Source organism: Tenrec ecaudatus, chromosome 15, assembly GCF_050624435.1.
Source record: "Tenrec ecaudatus isolate mTenEca1 chromosome 15, mTenEca1.hap1, whole genome shotgun sequence".
Lineage (NCBI taxonomy): Eukaryota > Metazoa > Chordata > Mammalia > Afrosoricida > Tenrecidae > Tenrec > Tenrec ecaudatus.
Genome location: NC_134544.1, coordinates 51,763,157 through 51,782,382, shown reverse-complemented (window position 1 = coordinate 51,782,382; position 19,226 = coordinate 51,763,157). Strand labels below are relative to the sequence as shown.

The 19,226-nt window shown below is 46.9% G+C and overlaps 1 protein-coding gene across 5 annotated transcripts in view; it reads right to left on the bottom strand.

The window, feature by feature from the left end:
* The window catches only part of ZNF521 (zinc finger protein 521), a 312,892-nt gene that overhangs the window by 36,304 nt on the left and 257,362 nt on the right, over positions 1-19,226 (bottom strand). For 3 of the 5 annotated variants that reach the window (XM_075532588.1, XM_075532584.1, XM_075532585.1), the window contains one exon: positions 4,403-4,468. The exons of the other annotated variants lie outside the window; for them this stretch is intronic. In XM_075532588.1, coding sequence (XP_075388703.1) covers positions 4,403-4,468 — 66 coding nt within the window. The remainder of the gene's footprint in view (positions 1-4,402; positions 4,469-19,226) is intronic. 5 annotated transcript variants of the gene reach the window in all.

Here is a 19,226-nt window from a genome sequence, read left to right as displayed (position 1 = left end):
TTTGGTTCTGAGCGCTTCTGAACCCCCTGACCTGACGACCAGTAGAACTTTCCATCAGGGATATGGGAAGCTCCTACTGCCTTCTTCGTCCATTGAGTGTTACAGATGGGTTCAAGGAATGACAGGTTGAGATTTCTCTTCCTTGTTTAGCTTACTGATAGTTTCCAGGTTTTCTATAGTGAGCATCATTTGTCTTTGTACTTTGAAAACCAAACCAAACTACCCAATTCTAGTATGCTAATAAAGTGGAGCTGTGCTGAAATTTTGCTAGGCAAAAAGTTAGATGGGAGATAATAATCAGTATTTTAAAAAAACAGAAACACAAAACACTCTCTCGTCCTGAGCACTAGAACTGAAAGCACGCTAGTTAAGTATACGTCGAAGCAGAAATCAGTGCACCCTAAAGGAGACAGAAGAGGTGGCCCATGGCCTGGTACATGAGGAAGCGTTTGCAATATTCAGTCGAACCCTGTAGCTCGCGCGACCGAGCAGCAAACCGCTCGCTCACCATCGTCTACGGAGGGCGTGTGCATACCTCCCACATTGTGGGTCAATGTAAGCATGGCTGAGAGGGCAGCCTGACTGCCCAGCACGGCTGGCGGCCAGCAGCTCCCGCGCCCGGTCACCCACGGAAAGTTAAAGAGAGTGGAGTCGTTGAGGAATGCCTATATGTACAGAAATCCCAGCTAAAATAATTACTCCCATTGGCGAATCTTCATTTAGATAATAAGTATGAGCGTAAGTGTAAACAGGAATCAAGTCTACACAAAAGAGACGGAAGCTAATGTAAATATTTACTCGGCTGTGAACTGTTTCCAAGGAGAGAGTCTGAGTACACGGCTGCAGCCCAGCCCCGTCACTGGAGTGGGATCACCACGGTACGACACTTCCTGCTACAGAAATACACTCGGCCTGGCTAAGGCCAGCGCAGGGGGCTGGGATGGCGGTGGGCATTTATGGCTCTCCAATTCATGGAAGCTGCCCCTACACCAACATTTGCCAGCTAGTTTGATAGCAGAAAGGAAAGTTAGCAGATGAATGCCCAGCGCAACTCAAGTTGGGCATTCCGACACAGCAATGACTAGTTGGACGTGAAGCTGTGACATTTCAATATCAGCTTTCAGCAAGAGCAGAGTCCTCTAAGCAGCCTCCAGACTGTGTGTCCCAGGCTTCTACTGCTTTTCGTTCAATAAAAACAGAAATCCAGCGCAGCCGTAAGCAAATGTTCAGTGGTTGACTTACGCTCAGCCGCTATCCCCCAATCACTGGGAGCCGCGTTACATCAGCTGATCAACACGACAGCCATGACTGAGGACCAATTTGGAACGGTTCATAAGTAGGCCTCCTTCTCCTTTACCCTCGAGACTGGCCAGGAGGGTCCTTCAGCCTCTTCCACTACATAAATCTATAGGCTAAAGTCCAAAGATGTCCCCCCTCCTGGTCAATCACTACGTGGCAGGGGCCGCACGTAAAAGCGCTCATCGCAGTGGGAGCAGACTGCCCTCAGAATCCAAGCAGAGGAATCAAATGCCCTGCAGTTGTAATTTGTTCCGGTGCGAAACTATACCCTTCTATCCATAGAGATGTTTGTTTGGTTGTTTTTAAAGCCAAGAAACCTATGCCCTAAACCAATTCCCATCCTCCCTCCCCCCTTCTGGACTCTGATTCTCCTTCTTCCCTGAGTTAATTTCCGAGCACACATTTATAAGCTAGGGGTCTGAGGAGTAACAAAGAAAAGCCGCACATGACAAAACTCACCCCTTGGCTACATCGGCTCACTCTAGAAATCAGGAGTAGAAAAATCGGCGGCCTGAAACTGTAATTTGCCATGCATACAGCCATGCCATTCTTTCTGGGGCCGGAGCAGCCAGGCCACTGTAATTTTTCGTAGTATACACTGCCCATATTTCACAACTGTAACATAAACACACTGCAGTGCTAATTTGACAATGGAGAATATTACTTAGGCTTTAAACTCTGCCACCAGATTACTCATTAAGTCCCCAAAGAAGGGGGAGAACTTGAGAGTACTGACTATGATGGGAGACTTAAAAAATAAAAATCCACACCAGTTAAAAAGTTCTTTCCCTGTTGTTCTTTTGAACAGCCTAGAGGGAAAGAACTGCCGCCCGGAGGCTGCCCCTGACCACAGGGGCATTTCTGCCGCTGCCCATATTCCCAGCCACAGGCATACAATTCTGACAAGGCTACAGAAAGAGCATGGGGACACTTAGAAGGGACCACCGATCTCTGATGATCCAGGCACCAAGTACCTCACCTTTAGAGAAGCCCAAAAAAGCAAACTATTTTGTCTCCTGGGGGCAGAGTGTGTGTGTGTGGGGGTGGGGTGGGGTGGGGTGGGGTAGGGGTGTACAAGCCCTTATGTTTATCTATTTCAGAGAGACCTAACACTGTAAGTGTGCATTTTACTCAGTTACGACCAGTGGTCTAATGGCGACTGTGCTTTTGGACAATGTGAGCACAAAGCCACTGCTACTGACAGTTATTTCCTGTCTTGAACTAATTTATCAGCAGGGCTGGAGCAGGAAATGATTCAACTGGGGGAGGCTGCATTGTACCCAGCAGATTTTAAAGAGCCCAGGGGCTGCCTAGAGCCCCATAAACATCAGCAGCTTGGAAACTAGCAGGAGGTCCAGGTGGGTAGGGATGGGAGAGCCAGTCAGTGGGATTTCAGATGCTCTGAGGTGCAAGGCCATCCAATTCCTTGGCTCTCACTACCAGTTGTGCGAAGGACTTATTAGTGTATTCTCATTCAGGGAAAAATATTGGAATGTTGTTCAAACAATACACAGTAACACAAACCTACGGAAAAAAGGTGGCTGCTCTCCAACGGAGGGGGCTCATCGGAGACATCTGGGAAAACGTGGGGACCAAGTGTGAGCACAAAAACCTCAAGGTGCCCTTCAGACGTGGCACGTTGACACCTTTGAGTTTTTCCCTTCCTTTCCCAACCTTCCAAATCTCAGAGAGAATAGTCAGGGCTGGAAAATTGCTTTGAAGATGTAATGTCTGACCTCAAATATTTTGATCTAAACACCCAGAAAAAGAGCCATTTATTTGTCAGGGAGCTGATAAAAATCACACTGCGAGACAGCCCCCCAGCCCCTCTCATCCTGAACACACACACACACACACACACACACACACACACACACAAACACACAAGAAAGAATAAGCACCACCTTCTTCTTTTTAAAAATAAAGCAACCCCAGAAAAGGGGGGAGGGGATGGGAGTAGATGGGTGAGGAGTGAGCTCAGTTACCTTTGAAATGCACTCACTCCTTTGTCTATTTAGAAGCCAGAGATGGTGTAAACAATTTTGCTTATTGTGTACACCTTTGACTGCAGTGTCGGCCACCATACTCCATGGGAAGGGATCAGCTGATTGTGACAGTCTATCTTCCCCACCTTTACATGCACTCTAAAGATGCCCTAAGAAGAAAAAGAGCCTTCACCACAGTCTCTCATGCTGCTGTTGCCTGCCTCAACAGGAACTAGCTAAGTCTATGAAGATAAGGATCAGTGTTGGGGTCCATGTTACATAACAACTGAGATGTAGGATACAGTTGGACCTAGCATGTTTCCAAGTCGGAAATGCATCTCAACTGCAGCCCTGCCTAGCGGCAAGTGACATAAAGCATGTGACTATGAGGAGGGCGTGGAGACCAAAGCTAGAGGCTAGTCCTCAGTTTGTGCGAGAATGGAAGTCTCCGGAGGGCAAGGGTCTTTGTTTGCTTCTGCGCCTTCATGGCTTTTGAGGATCTAGAACAGTGCGAGGCTCCTGGGGGTGGGGGGATTCCTAAGTACTGAATTGAGGGGAAGTATCTACTCTGATAGTCCGACATCTAATTTCACTAGAGCAACATACTGGCACTGACACCCAAACAATACTTAGGGGTGATCAATTACATCTGAAAAGTTTACTCCACTTCCTGAGACAATTACACCCTCGCGCATCTGAGGGAGTGAAGTAGCCTAATTGACCGTCTAATGCTTGGCTTCGTTATTTGCTAAACTAAGATTAGAATGTTCTATCAAATCAAGCGCTAACAAAGTACTTGTCTTCTATGTCGACTGATCAGTATGAAACTGATGAGGCAAAACGAACTCCTTATTGCAAGAGGGAAATTGGTATTAGGCATTTGAAATCTGAACCGCAGGCAAAGTACCATTGAGAAGAAGGGGCATTTCTTTGCCTTAAGCTTGCCCAAGTCGCCGAGAAGGCTCTCTCTCATGCATCCATGACCCAAAGCTCATGTTTACAACCGTTTCAATCATTGTTACGTAGGCACCATTCTTTGAACTAAGTGCTTAAATCAGATGTATGCATTTATTACACTCTTTGCTTAATATGTCTCTTGTTTGATATCAAATACCTACTATGAATGCCCTCCCATCTGGGACTTCTGGCACTGCTGGCAGTACAGGTATATTTACCATCGAGTACTGTACAAAAAAAAAACACAAATTGGTAAAGTCGAAAGAGGATCGGTTCATGCAGCATAAACTAAACGCAACTTGTTTCAAAGCGAGGTCTGTGGGGAGGACATGGTGGAGAACCGAGACAGGGCAACAGTCGATATCAATTCTGCACAGCTGCGTGCCAGCAACACGCCTGTACTGGACACAGCTCCCGTCAGGCATGAGCTCCGTGGCTTTGCACTGAGTTTATACAAGGGTCAGGTCCTTTCGTTTCTTTTAACCTTTCCTCCTCCTCCTTGGGTAGAAAGCCACTCTTTCATCTGAAGGCAAGATCTCCACACACTGAGAAGGGGGTTATCCTTGCTACAAAGTCCGGCTTGCTATAGCTGATGATTAAACACCCACCCCCAACCAACCCCAACCCCAACCCAACCAACCAACCAAATGAAGCTAGTCAGGTTCTGCAGCCTCTGTAAATGTTCTGGGTCATGGGGGTTAAGTGCCCGCAGGTAGAAGGCAAGGCGCGAGTTGGGCCTTTCCAAAGCTAATTATCTTTCCAAGGAGCTTACCCTATTGATTCGTTATTGCAGAGAGGACAGTTCATCTCCTGAAGCGAGGTGTTTAGAATCAAGGCTCCCTATTGAAGCACGTGATACAGCTACAATGGAATAGGGATCGCGAGATGTCTGATCTCCTGGTCCTTTTTGTCCGTGGCCTACACTCAGGAAATAGCTCCACAGCAATGAAAACATAAGAGCACAACATTGCGAGGTATTTGCAAATGAGTTACACTCTTATTGTTGTTTTGGTCTGACCTTAGAAACTTAGCCGTGAAGAATTTAAAAAAAAAAAAGGTAATGTGGCACAATAAATGCAATAAGACCTCTGAAAACAGTTTACTGGAAATGTGCTTTGAACCTTGAATTCTTCTAATCAAACGATGCCATCCCTTAGAGAAATTTCCCTGTGCATTATTAAAGTGATAGACTGCAGTACTAGTTAGAGCTCCATAACCTTTAAATTGCCTGATTGTAATTAAGGCCACTAGTTTTATTTAGGAAGGTTCAAGGAGGCTCAATTTAAGTTGGCTTAACTAGTGTGAATTTAATGTCACGCTGCCAGAAGGCAGAGGAGCACTCTGGCTTGGCTGCTCGCTGGCACGCGCAGCTGTGGGCTCACGTGTTCTAAATTAAGCCCAGATTGAAAGAAACTACAGATAAGGATAAATAGCTGGGTGGGTGGGTGGATGTGCAAGTATATAATCCTTATGTTTGCTTATGCATCTAACCATTCATTCCCCATTTGATATGACTTTCTCAACTTGGGGCGATGGATATATCTGAGCATTTACAGTGTGCAATGGAGGGCTGGATAGCTCCTCCTGGGCCATCATGGTCACTTGCACTGAAAGAAAGAGCACAAGAAAATGCCCAACCAACATTCTTGATTTAAAACAAAGTGTTGTGATGAAACCTGTGAGATGAAGAGGCAGGCTTATTCTCATGACAGAGACATTCTAAGAAAATGTACATTTGTGAATATCAGGGAAAAATGATCCCGTTCAGACACGCCATTGAATGGAAGTGGTGAGAATAAAATCTAAACTTTAGTGAAGAAGACAAAAGGAGAGAGGAGAGGATCAAACAAAAGACAGGGACACGGAAGGCACCCCGCACACAGATTGGACCAAGGGAAGAGGCAAAGCAAACAGAACATGCTCAAGCATTTGACCCGCGTTTACCCGCGTTCCATATCTTACTGAATGTGAGCTCGACACCATTTATCTCTGGGTAGAAGGCTGGCAATTTTCTGTAGCTCCAATAGCAATAGTGATAAATGAATTACTTTATAGCCAACTGGCTCCGACAGCCAACTATGTTACCACTATATAATTAATAACAATATGCAATTAAAGAGAACAGCAGGTTACAGCTATAGGTGTCAAAATATATTAGCAAAGGGGGGGGGAACCCTACACCCACACACTTAAGAGAAAAATAACTGCACGGTGTGTATGTGTGTCTCGTCTTCCAGACTGTATTCTGGATGAAGCTTTTATGCTTGAAGGAAAATAGGGGATGACATGAAACTACTACTAGGTGATTAAGATCCCTTCTATATCAATAACACTCCCAATGCTCAGAGAAATCCGAAATGTGATGTGGGAAATAGCACCGTGAAGGCCGCGGAGAGGTGGCTGTCCACTAGCTGGTATTATCCTTTGATTAAGAAATATTCTAATAATATCTCACCAAACTGTATATGTTGTCTCAGAGCCCTTTCCAAGGTCCCAGGACATTTTGCTTTTTTTTGAAAAATGGAGGAAAAGCAATAAGCTAGTGAAGAGTACTGGGGCCGGTGGGGAGACCAAACCTTACATATTTGCTTAAAAGCTGGGGTGCCAGCTACAGGAAAGAAGGGTGACTGGGTACAATCTAAAACAAACCAAAACAAACCCTGGCCTTATGTGAAAGATGAGATCATTGAGAGCATGTGACTTTTCCATGAGCGGTTATGGTTGGTACGAGAATCCAGACCCCCTGCATCCAGTGCTGTACCCTCCCACGGAAACGTCAGCTTCTTTCTCTTTTTAAATGTGTTCTTGTATATCGGTGTTTGTGGCACCACTTTGCACAATAGCCCGAATGTGGGAACGATGGAAATGTCTACAAGCAGATGCCGGGCTGAACAACCTGGGCACATCGACAAAGTGGAAGGCCACCGAACCCAAAGAGAAATGAAGCCCCGGTGCATGCCTCAGCAAGGATGAGCCTTGAGAACATGATCCGGACCACAGGCTTCCACAAGGGACAGCTAGGCACAGACCTCCCTTAGAGGAAATCGGTCTAGAATGCCAAGAGGCCTCATGGTTAGCAGGGGTGAGAGCGGACGGGCAGGGAAAGGAGAACTCTCCCTCAGGAGGAACTGCCTTGACCTGGCTGGTCACGGGTCTTTGGAAAAGGACAGGGAGAATGGTGGCACAGCGTGAAGATCATCCAGGTCGCTGAGTCACGCATGTGGGAATGGTTGAGCTGACATGTGATTGGGTGTACACGAGGAGCCTTCCGAAACTGGTGGGAAAACGGAATTTAAATTGCATTTGGAATCTCTCTTGCCTATTTTCAACCCACAGCCACACTATTGCTGCTGATTCCGGGACAATCCCGGGACACTTTAGGACAGAGCAGAAGAGTCCCTTGTCGCTTCCCGAGCTGGGCATCTTTTTAGCAGTCAAGCACTCTGTCTGTTTCCCACGCTGAAGTCAGTGGGCTCAAACACCTAGGCCCTGTCCAGTCCATTCGATTCTCACAATGACAACTTTGACCATTGTGGTCTCCCTTCCAAAGTATAAGGAACGGAAAGGATCCGTTATCAGAAACAAAAAACAAACCCAAACCGAAACCCACTGCCATCGAATTAATTCTGCCTCATAGCGGCCACTCTGAAGTGCAAAGAGCTATTTATAGCTCTCTCTCTTACTGATGTGCAAGGAACTATTTCTAGAGCCGTCTCCTACTGGAGAGCAGGGAACTATTTCTATTTCTATTCCACCTGGTCACTCCTTTCCTCCCAAAGGAGCTAGGGCCTGGATGTATTCCAACCTGCCTGACCCCGATGTCCCCAGCAACGACTAGGAAAGGTGATCTCCCCGCTGAAAGCTCCCCTCTCCCTCCAGGACAGCGGGGCCTTGGCTAATAGGTAGCATCTTCAGGGAAATTTGGTCATGGAAAGTGAACTTCCCCGTGTCTCCAGGTCCTCCAGAGGGGCTTGGAACACCATTCTCGGTGAAGCGCTTTGGTCTGAGCTGGCATTGTGAGAGGATGGTTCGTGATTACGCAGCGCTTGCGCCGTGGCTGCATGCTGATGCTGCGTCTCGAGAGCAAGAGCCCAGTGATTTGGGTAAACTGTCACCTCTGCCCTGTGGAGGCTGAGCTCGTACTCTCCTTAGCTCTCCTTTGAATTCTTCAGCGACAAAGATGGGCTTCCTTCTGTTCTGCCTATGGCTGACCATGCGTATTCAAGGGCCCGATTCACTCCCTGCTATGGTACTAAATTGAGCATTGGGGAAGAAATCCGGAGCACATGCATCTTCCTAAGCGTGTGGTTTACTAAAAAGGTAACGCCATACTTATGTATGGAAAACAGGTCAGTTCAATATGTTCCTAACCTACTTTCCTCTGCTGGGCATCCTTCTGGACACACTAGCACATCTCGACACTATCGTTGAAGCCAAGACGTTGCTGGCATACCAATGAACCATACTCACTTCCATTTCCTTTGGCTCTGTGGCGAGCACCCTATGTGCGAAAGTCATTGTCCACTGCAGTGGAAAGACAGGAGGAAGGAAGCGAAGGGAGATAAAGAGAGGGAGATAGAGAGGAAGGAAAGTATAAAGATGGACGTGTCACACAGATTCCCGCTTCATTGTCACGTAGCTTAGATGTAGTGTCTCGTGAAGGGTACGTGTTTGGTTAGGCCAAACAGACCCAACAATGCCCTGGATTAGGTTATAAGTTTATCTGCTAAATGAAAAATGAGTCAACATACTTAAAGACAGCTCTTTCGGTGACAGCAATAACTTAAAGTAGCTCCGGCAAGGCTGTGATATTTCTAAGACTATTGTGCCAAGTGAAAAAGATGCTTTGGGCACAATCAATTTTCAATCACTTATCTTTATGAAAATTTTTCTAAAACCTGAAACAGTTCATTCAAGATCTATTAAAAAATTCAAATATGGTACTCTCTGATCAATAGAAAGAAGGCCGGTAATGAATCTCACAGTGCAAAAGGAAATTTATTGAAATAACCAAAATATCTTATCAATGGCTTTAAACATGTTATGTATTTAAAGGTTACGTTTCACCCCGCACGAGCCGTGAAAACATTAGTACAGCATTCCAAAGCTGTCTTAAGCAATTTGTAGCAATCTGATACCGGCAATACGAGAGTTTATGTTGAATGTGAAAACAAAGCATATTTCACTCACCCGCCTCCTTCTTGGTAGAGCAAACCCTAAAAATCTAGGAAGAAAAGTGATCTTTGGTGACCGCTTAGCCATACTCTTCCTTCGCTTCGGCAAACAGGAGCAATATTTGTTTTTGTGACAAAGAGTAGCAAGAGAGTTTCTAAATTTGACCATCTGACGCAAAGTGAATACTTCACTTAATTTTGTGGGATAGTGACTTTTTGATAAAAAACAAAAACACCCCACACCCACCACTATGAAGTAGACTGTGCCTCATCGGGACCATGGAGGACAGAATGGAGGTGCTTCACAGAGCGTCAGACATTGTAACTGCTCCGAGGGCCAGACAAGCTCTTCGTTCTCTCGTGGACCAGCTGTTAGGTTTGAACTGCTGACCTGGGGGTGGCAGCCCAACGCCTAAGGTCCAGTAACACTGGGGCTGGAACAACCCACTCTTAAGGGCCAACCCCCAATTTTTCTTTCTCTGAATACCGAAGGGAGAACACTTTAGCAATTGACACACATTAGAAAAATACCGTATATACTCAGGTATAAGCCGAGTGTTCCAGCACGTTTTTAATGCAGTTGTTTTGGTAAAATTAGGTGCCTCGGCTGATATTTGGGTCGACTTTATACTTGAGTATATGTGGTATATAAATTACCAGCGTATAAATGTACTGAAAGGAATAAAAAAATTCTCAGCAGAATTCTGATAAATCACAACGGACGCACATGCAAAGATTCTTGGATTTAGAGAAAAATGTCCAGGTCCGAAACAAAACTTCTTCCCTGGAAGGGGAACAGAAGTTGTCTTAATTAAAATACTGACCCCAGATATTTCAAATAATTTATCAAACAAATCTCAGAGAACTGGCTATCACTAACTCACACAGGATCCCTAGCGGTGTACAGGTCACCCATTGTGCGGTTCAAAGCTACCAGCTACAGTCTCTGAGAACGGCAGGGCAGCCCTACTCAGCTCCAGAGAGCTCCCCTGAGTTGGAATGGGCTCCCTGGCACCGAGTTTAAGACGAACCTGTGATGGAAGGGTGGGGGGTCTGGTAACTTGGCCTGAGCATTCCATTCTTCCTCTACCTCTTAGATCCCCAGAGACAGTGGGACATCCTTTCAGAAGGGAACGATATGAGATGACAGGCAGGTCTCAGAATCTGGGCATCTCTCTTTTAGAATGAATACCCCAAATTCCAGACAGTGTAATTGCTATGGTCTGTCCTGATATGATAACATCAGGGAAATTCCAAATCAAAGTAGTCACCATGGCCTTAAGTCACCCACTTAGGCCTAGCTATTACCTCATCCACAGCAGAAGGTCCTACGCTGTGCTCAGGCCAATGGAACTTCTAAGCACAAGAGGATGCACTAAGTGTCTACAGACTTCAAACTCACTCACCGCTGGTGTGAAATTCCCCCATTGCGAAGACTATGACAATGGTTAGGTTTCCCCATTGTCTCTACCTGAGGACGATTATCAATGTAATAGTTTCTGTTTCTGCTGTACTGTAGCATCCTCAAAATGTGTGGGCTTATATACATCACCTAATACGGTAAAATGTGGATTTGGGGTCCAGGTTGGCCAAATCCCAAGGAATAGCAGCTGGGAGAGCTTACCCCGTTTGCCCAAGTCAGGTGGTCAGCCTGGAGTGAGATTATGAGCAGGCAACATGACTACATTTCATTTGGGAACCACGTTTCCAGGCATATCATCTATTATGCTTACTTTATTGGGCCCCTGTGCTTCCACGAGGAGCCCCGGTGGCAGAGCGGGCTGTGTGCTAGGTTGCCAAGCGCAAGGTCAGCAGTTGAACCCACAGGAGAAAGAGGAGGCTTTCTACTCCCGTGAAGAGTTACAAGGTCAGCAGTTGAACCCACGGGAGAAAGAGGGGGCTTTCTACTCCCGTGAAGAGCTACAGCCTAGGAAGCCCACAGGGGTGGTCCTTCTTTATCCTATAGGGTTGCTATGAGTTGGAATCAATTCAATGGCCGTGAGTTCTGCTCAGCCAGCTACGAGGCCATCCACAGCCTACATTGATAATGTGTATTTTACCTAAGGCAATGAAGATCAACAGAGGGGAAGTATACTTTCAACTTGGACTTTGCTGATTGTCTTTGTAGTTGAAATTTCGTGCTTCTAAAGGTTTTCATTACAGTAACGATACTTAAAAAAAAAACAACCCAAAAACATGGATTTGGAATTCATCAAAGCCGGCCATTCAAGATTATGACTAATTCACAAAGAAATAACCCATTCCAATTTGCCTGTTATGAGTGAGAAAACGGATGATTCGTTTTATTAAGTGAATCTGTTTTTAAACACCAAAAAAGGTAATTATCTTCAAACTGTGTGAAATACAGAAGAATTATTTGTTTCCTAAAAATGGTACTAGTTACAAGGCCATTTTCTCTTCCTCATGTGGAGTTTCACATAGACTGTTAAATATAACTTACCGACTTGATTTGGAAAATACCAAGAAAACCACATACTGTACAACCCAAATGACTGCAGTTGAACACAAACAAACCAGCCTTCTCTTGCCCCCAGAAATGTAAATAAAAAGTTAGATTTCCCTGTACTACATTTGATTGCATTAATTGATGTTTAAAAAAATTGGTTAAAAATAAAACCCAGCAGTAGCATTTTTCTTTCCTAAATCACAATAGCAGCACATTACAAACATTACCAGAAGGTCCCCTGGTACAATTGTAAAGTTCCACTCGGGCAATAAAAGGCATCTACTGAGTATTCTCCATTCTCATCTTCACCCTCCCCAACATACATGAAAGCAGGTCACGGTTGCAATTAAGCCTGCTTGCACATTGCTTAAATATTAATTTCTAATGCTACTCAGAAACTGAATGGTCAACCACCAATCCTTTGTAATTTATTTAAAAAATGCCACCACCATAAAATTCCCTTCTTCTAAAACAGAGTTGGAGTCCTCAGAGCAAGAGGACCATTAGTCTGAGTCCAGTTTCACAATGTCCTTTTGCCCCATTGTTACCAACAATGCTGGCAAACCAGGAGGAAAATGTCCAGAAATGCAAGGCACGCACTTAAGTTGCTGTTAGCTGTGGTCAAACTGACCCTTCTCTCCTTGTGAATCCAAGCACAGGTCCTGTGCAATACACACAAGGGGCTGCGGATCCGGCTGTTGTCATCCATATTGTTTCAATGGGTTGCCTTTTGGAAGTAGAAGAGGCCACCAAGGATTTCTTCCTAACCCACCTTAGTCTGGAATTCTGCTGAAATCGGCTCAGCTTCATGCAAAGCCATCACTGCCCGTGGGTGGCAGTTATTCACGAGGGAAGTGGACCGGGCTTGGGCTTTCTGTGTGGAAGGTGCAGTCTTCTGGACTACCAGGATTCGCAAACAGAAGCCTCCACTTCTAAGCTTCAATGGGTTTAGTGTGTAAAGAAAGAGTGATCATATCTAAAAATCATCGTAGCCATTAGCCCAAAGCTTCTCTTGGCACGTGACAACATACTGAGGTTTAAGAACTCATTCCTGGTGGGTGGGATGGTTAATCCAGATGCTAACCAGCTATGCACATGGGGTGTTTAACTTTTGCCAGAGTGGAAATATCCAGCAAACGGGTATATAAAGTGCCTTCGTGATAAGGCAGTAGAAGTGAGAAATGATATTTGAGTCTAGCACCCCGCCTGCTCCGTAGTAAGTACATGTCAGTTATTTTTGTTGCTAAGTGTGAAAAAATAATAGCCTTCGTCATTAAAATGTCTTCCACAGAGTGTATGAGTTCATTTATTTTTCTCTTCGTTGTTGGATACAGAAAAGGCAAGGAAAGCAGGAGGTTGGAGGGCAGAGAGAACAGGTTTCCGTGTGTTCACAGGAAAGCAACGGAGGGGAGGCCCCGGTCCATAGAGCCCATTTTCCGGCCTGGGGTCCCTGCTATGAGCTGCCCAAGAGCAGTTCTGGGTCTCACGGGGTTGGAGAAGTGAAACTGAGAGAGTGGCTCCAAGGGCAGAAACTCTGGGGGTGGCGCTTAGGAAGTCAGGGGGGGGGGCTTCTGAGAAGGTGGGCACGTCTCTCGGGACTCTGTGTTCCCTGACATCACATGGCTGTCGAGAGCAGGAGAAGCACTGGTCAGGTTCTGAGACATGTGGGATTATTTGGGCAAACTCAACAGAGACCCTGTGTTAGTTTTTTTAACTTAACCCAGACATTTATGAGGAAATCTCAGCATATGGTAACGATAAACTTTAAAACAATACCCAGAAGATGTTAATGCTGTTAAATTCTCCACGTTTGAAAACTGCCTCTCACAACGCTGCCACGCAGCATGGCTGTTTTCTGCCTCCCTTCTTCCTCCTCCTCCTCGTCTTCTCCTCAAGCCAAGTGTGCGTGTGTGTGTAGTGAGTATGTGCGTGTAGTGAGTGCGTGTGTGTGTAGTGAGTGTGCGTGTGTGTACTGAGTGCATGTGTGTGTGTGAGTGTGTGTGAGTAGTGAGTGTGTGCGCGTGTGTGTAGTGAGTGTGTGTGAGTGCGTGTGTGTAGTGTGTGCGCGTGTGTGTAGTGAGTGTGCGTGCGTGTGTGAGTGCATGCGTGTATAGTGAGTGTGCGTGTATGTAGTGAGTGTGTGTGAGTGGGTGTGTAGTGAGTGCGTGTGTGAGTGCATGTGTGTAGTGAGTGTGCGTGTGTGTAGTGAGTGTGTGTGAGTGCATGCATGAAGTGAGTGTGTGTGAGTGCGTGTGTGTGTAGTGAGTGCATGTGTGTAGTCAGTGTGTGAGTGCGTGTGTGTAGTCAGTGTGCGAGTGCATGTGTAGTGAGTGTGCATGTGTGTGTAGTGAGTGTGTGTGAGTGCGTGCGTGTGTAGTGAGTGTACGTGCGTGTGTAGTGAGTGTGTGAGTGCGTGCGTGTGTAGTGAGTGTGCGTGCGTGTGTGTGTGAGTGCGTGTGCAACAGGAGGCAGGAGTGGTACTATTCACTCTGTCAGGGAGTGTACTGGGATGACATGAAACTTGGTTCAAGAACGAGGAAGAATAGTGGGGCTTAAGTGAGAAACAAACACTGCGTCATTTGCCTTTTCTTAGATCCTATTTCCTGGCAAAGCGCCTCCCCCCACCCACGCAGAATTGATTTCTCTTCTGAATTCATACCAAACATGTCTAATATGCTCTATGGAATTTATCACATCCCCCCGCAGAGCTTCACTACCTACCCTCTCTCCTCTATGCAATAACATGCTCTTTCGCTACTCTTCTTCTTGCTACTTACGCTACCCTCTTGTTCCCAAGACGACTATTTGTTCTGGGTGAATGACGGCATGGAAAGAAGGAAGGAGGCAAGGAAGGAGAGGAGAAAAGGGAAGCAGAGAGGCAGGTTAAGCCACGCTCTTGTGGGCGATCCCAAGCCTACCCAGACCCTAAGTATGAAGGGTGCCGGGTATATGCATCTCCAAACAATCAAATGTGTCATCCGAAAGACCTTTTCCAATTCATGACCATTCTTTACCATGACCGGCCTCCTGCTTAGCTTCTGAGCAGGCTTACTTTAAATACGTAAGTAAGCAAACAAACAAACAACAAGTGGATGAATGCCGTGGTGTTTTTAGCCTTAGGGCTTACAGTTATTTCTATCTAAAATAATAATATCTAGCACAAGCGACTCCTCGCTAGTGTTCTGGTCAACTCCATTTTCTCTTGACACGTAGAAAAATGATCCAGCCCGTGTGCATTCCGACTCGGGGCTGTGATCACCTTCCAGATACTTAGTCTGTACAGCAAGATCTTTCTCCCGTCCATGTTTGTAAGCGCCAAGGAGAAAGAATGGGACGCTAAGCATGGTCTTCATAAATACTTCCGGCACTGCTGTGTTCTACCTGGGCCACACAATCCCCGACTGCTCTGTGGCAGAACAAAATGTCCCCTTTTATGGCTGACACCTCATTGTAACCTCCCGAAAGAAAAAAATGTCAAAGGCCACTCTGTTTGAAAGCAACAGCAAGGACTAGTCTGGTCTCCAGAACTCAATTCATGTAGCAGTTGCGTGGCGGGGGTGGGGGCAGCATATACGGATCAAACGCAGCAAGATTTACACTGGGGGTCTAGCTTCCCAAGATCCTGACCAAGATCCTTAACCAACTGCTCTATTAGCTGCCCGGCTGTTCTCAGCCTAACCGCCAGCCACCGCTGGTCAGTTGGCAGACAGGGCAGGGGTGAGGAGGCAGGGCACAGCCCCTGGTGTGCTGGGGCGATGATGCCTTCCCTCCTTCTAAGGGGGAGAAACCACCTTCTTCAGTAGCCTGTGCAGTGCTCTCTTGCCAAAGCATGGGCTTGGGTCTCTCATTAGCACTGAAAGCCCTGCCTGGAGGAAGAGCACAGATGTCGGGCAAGCCTGGCCCAATATCTGTCTGCTCCGATGCTGTTTACTTTCCTAAGCCCGAGGTTTGGGTACCTCTTGAGGTGCGGTCCAGGGACTCCTCTGCAGCCCGGCTTGTGCAGGGAGGGGGCGGGGGGAGTGAAGGCATGCAGAAGGGGCCCACAGACTGCCTCCTCCAGCTGCTGGGAGCCAGCCTTAAGAGAGGCCTGCTGTTTTCCAAGGGAGGCTGCCCTGAAGGACAAAGGGTCCAGGCTGCATCTGGGCCAAGGAAAGCTGCCCAGGGACTCCGGGCCCCCTGACTGACAACCCCCAGGCCGGGGCCAGCCTTGGCACCTCAGGCCCTGGGCAAACGGCCCAAGGTGACTGTGCCCCCCTTCAGAAAAGGTCCCTTTGGATGGAGGTAAATAAATAAATAGGGTGCTTGCATACACATATGCATACATACATACAAATATGAAATGAGTCTCTTTAATAATCGGCAGCAATCATCCCGGCTCATGTGTAAGGCAGTCGTTAAGGGCCCTTGACAAAAGGGCCTCCGGGTTTTCTCTTTACCTTTGATCTGCATTATGAAATGTTAATGCCCGGCCGGCAGTGCTCCTTAGAGAAACGCACCCTGCCTCCCCGGGCGCCCCTGCCCGCCTCAGCTTCCGCTCAGACGGCCCATCTGGATGTCAGGGCTGCCTCTCGGCAGACGGACGGACGCCCGGGCGCTCTGACATTTGTGAGCAGGGCTGGCTCAACTGCGAAATACAATTTCCTGAGGACAGAGAGCCCGGGCGAAGATGAAATGGTGGCAATCTAATAATAAACACGCTCGTCAGCCACGCAACTCGACGCTGCGCGTTCACTTAATAGATGAAACTTGACGCCACACGTCGAGTCCGCAGCGGCTAAGGTGGGGCGGTGGGGCGGGTGGAGTGTCCACAGAATCTATGATGTTGTGTTGATTAGGCAGCAGACAACCACAGGCACCTATTTTGATATCTCTATTAACAGCCTGTTCATGTCTGACTGCAAAACTTGGTTGCACTTCTTTCACCATCTTTGCCCAAGACAGACCAGTAAACACAATTCCTCTCTCTATAATTAGCCTTTTCTCTGAGGGCCCTGGAGTAAGTCTGCATGCCGTAGATTTAATATCCAGTGCTATATCCATATGTGCTGCCCTTGCCTGGCCCCAGAGCATATAAACTCCCCTATTAGCAGCCTTGACTGCTTAATTATGCAGATTTTTTTTGTACCCGCCTGCCTGTAAAATTACTGTGTCTAACCTTTTTTTTTTTTCCCCCTCCCTCTCCCTCTTTGCACCATGCTGGCCATTCTAATGAAATCGGCATAGGGGAAAGGGCCTGATTTGCAGTTATGGAGGCTGGATCGCACTGGCAATCTGTCCTTAGTGGCAGTTACAAAAGAAGTCAAATGCCTTCATCTGGTTCTACCCTATCAGCCCCAAGGTGATTGAGTTCACTTCCCGATGCTTCCCAAGTTTTCCTCGGGCTGTCCAATCAGCACGTCCACCAGGGAGCCCGGCCTCGCTTGCAACACTCTCTGTATCTAGTTACAGCCCCACCAGGGACAGTCAACCATCCACCCCCAAGCCTTCAGATGAAAACCTTTTCTAACAAGGCCGCCCAGTGCCAATGAAATAACACACATCTGCATATCCACTGGGTCCCATGTTTCTTGTGCTCATGGATTATGTATCTTGCAGCCTCTAATAAAGAAATGCAGTTCTTTGTTTAATGTTTATCTTGTGCTTGTTAAGCAAATGCTAATGTTGTATCAGAATGCTTTAGTGCTATTTGGGTTTTTGGTGATTTACTGCAAGACAATCTGCTGTGAAGTAAATTTAGAGAGGGAGAAATGTAAAAAAAATCATTCTGGTTGAAAGAGAGAAAAACGTTTGACAGGGGGTGGGTAGGGGGAATCAAGGAATGAGCTAGTCCTGGGGAGGAGGAGGAGGTGAGAGTGCTCAGGAGACTGGGAGAGGCACTGATGGACAGGCAGACAGAGGGGAGAGAACACAGACCACACAGAGACACAGGGTGGAAGTGGAGAAATCCCTCCCCATGAACCCCCTATGCCAGGGGGACATGCCCTCTGAGCACTGGCCAGTGGGCGCCTCGGGGCGAGTGAATAAACCCCGTCCAGTTTCCAAAAGGGATGGGGCGGCTCACTTCCCCTTTAGTGATAAGGTAAATAGTATCCTGAAGGGTAAACAAAAAATAAAAAAGCCTCTTCTGTTGTTGTTGTTGCGGCTGCCTTTTTGCCCTGATGGTTAGCACTGAGCACTGTTACTCACAGACCACAGGGAGGCCCTAAATGTAATTGTTCCTTGCCTAGCTCTGCTAGAAAGAGGCAAAAAATCATCAGGGCCCACAGACCCCCTGACTCCCTCCTCCCGACTTCAGGCGGGGAGGTGGGGGCTGGGGGAAAAGAAAAGAGGGTGGCAGCTTGGAAGCTGATGAATGAACGTCCTTTATTTATCCTTTGGCAAGATGGGCGCTGGATAGCCACAACACAAACCTTTCCTCCTGCCTCCCAAGGCCTGCACTCCTCCTAGGGCAGCAGTGCTGATGTCTATTCTCAGATATGACACATGTGGACCCTATTCCACATGTTTTATAGGAGAGGTGAACTCTGATTTCCTAAAGGCAAAACTGGGACACACACACACACACACACACACACTACATAGAGTTGTTATTAGGATCTGACCAACAGAAGTGAGCGGTGTGTTAGCTTTCTATGTTTGGCAACACGGGTGGGCTCATTGCGAAGTGAGGACGGTGGGGAGGAGGAGAGAATGGTGCAGGTGCAGGGAGTACACTTCTTCACCAAGCACAGCCCTTTCCCTTTCCCTCTCTCTGCGTGTCACCAAACAAACCCACCACTCTCTGAAAGGAGGAAAGCATTCAAGGTGGATCAATGAAAAGCCAATGCCGACCACAGAAGCCCATGGTCTGAGAATGGGAAAGGGCCTTCTCCTAGAAGCACAGCCTGTTGGCTTCTTCTTGGGTAAACCTTTCTACCCCGAACCCACGAGAGAGGCTGAGGATCACTCTAGTCTTCAGGATGAATATGAATAATTACAAATCCTCTGGTTCTTTGGACACAACTCACCGGAGCCACAGAACATGCCACGAAAAGTGTTCAGCCACTGCTCTGGGGAAATACACGCACAAGAGAATACCTTCCTCTTCCCCCGGATGGAATACTTTTTCAAAATGCTTTCTATTTTTTCTCTGAGCCTTTCTTTCGCTTGATAGATTGACTGGTTGGTGCCACAGAAAGGCTGACCTCAGAGCTCATTCCTGTGCAGATGGGAGGGAGTAGGTGAATAGCACTGATAGGGAATACATCTATCTGATAACTATCTGATTCCTCATAATACTGCTTCTGCAGACACCCGGGGTTCTCCTCAGAAAGCCAATGCCTGATAAGCAGAATTTGGGGATGT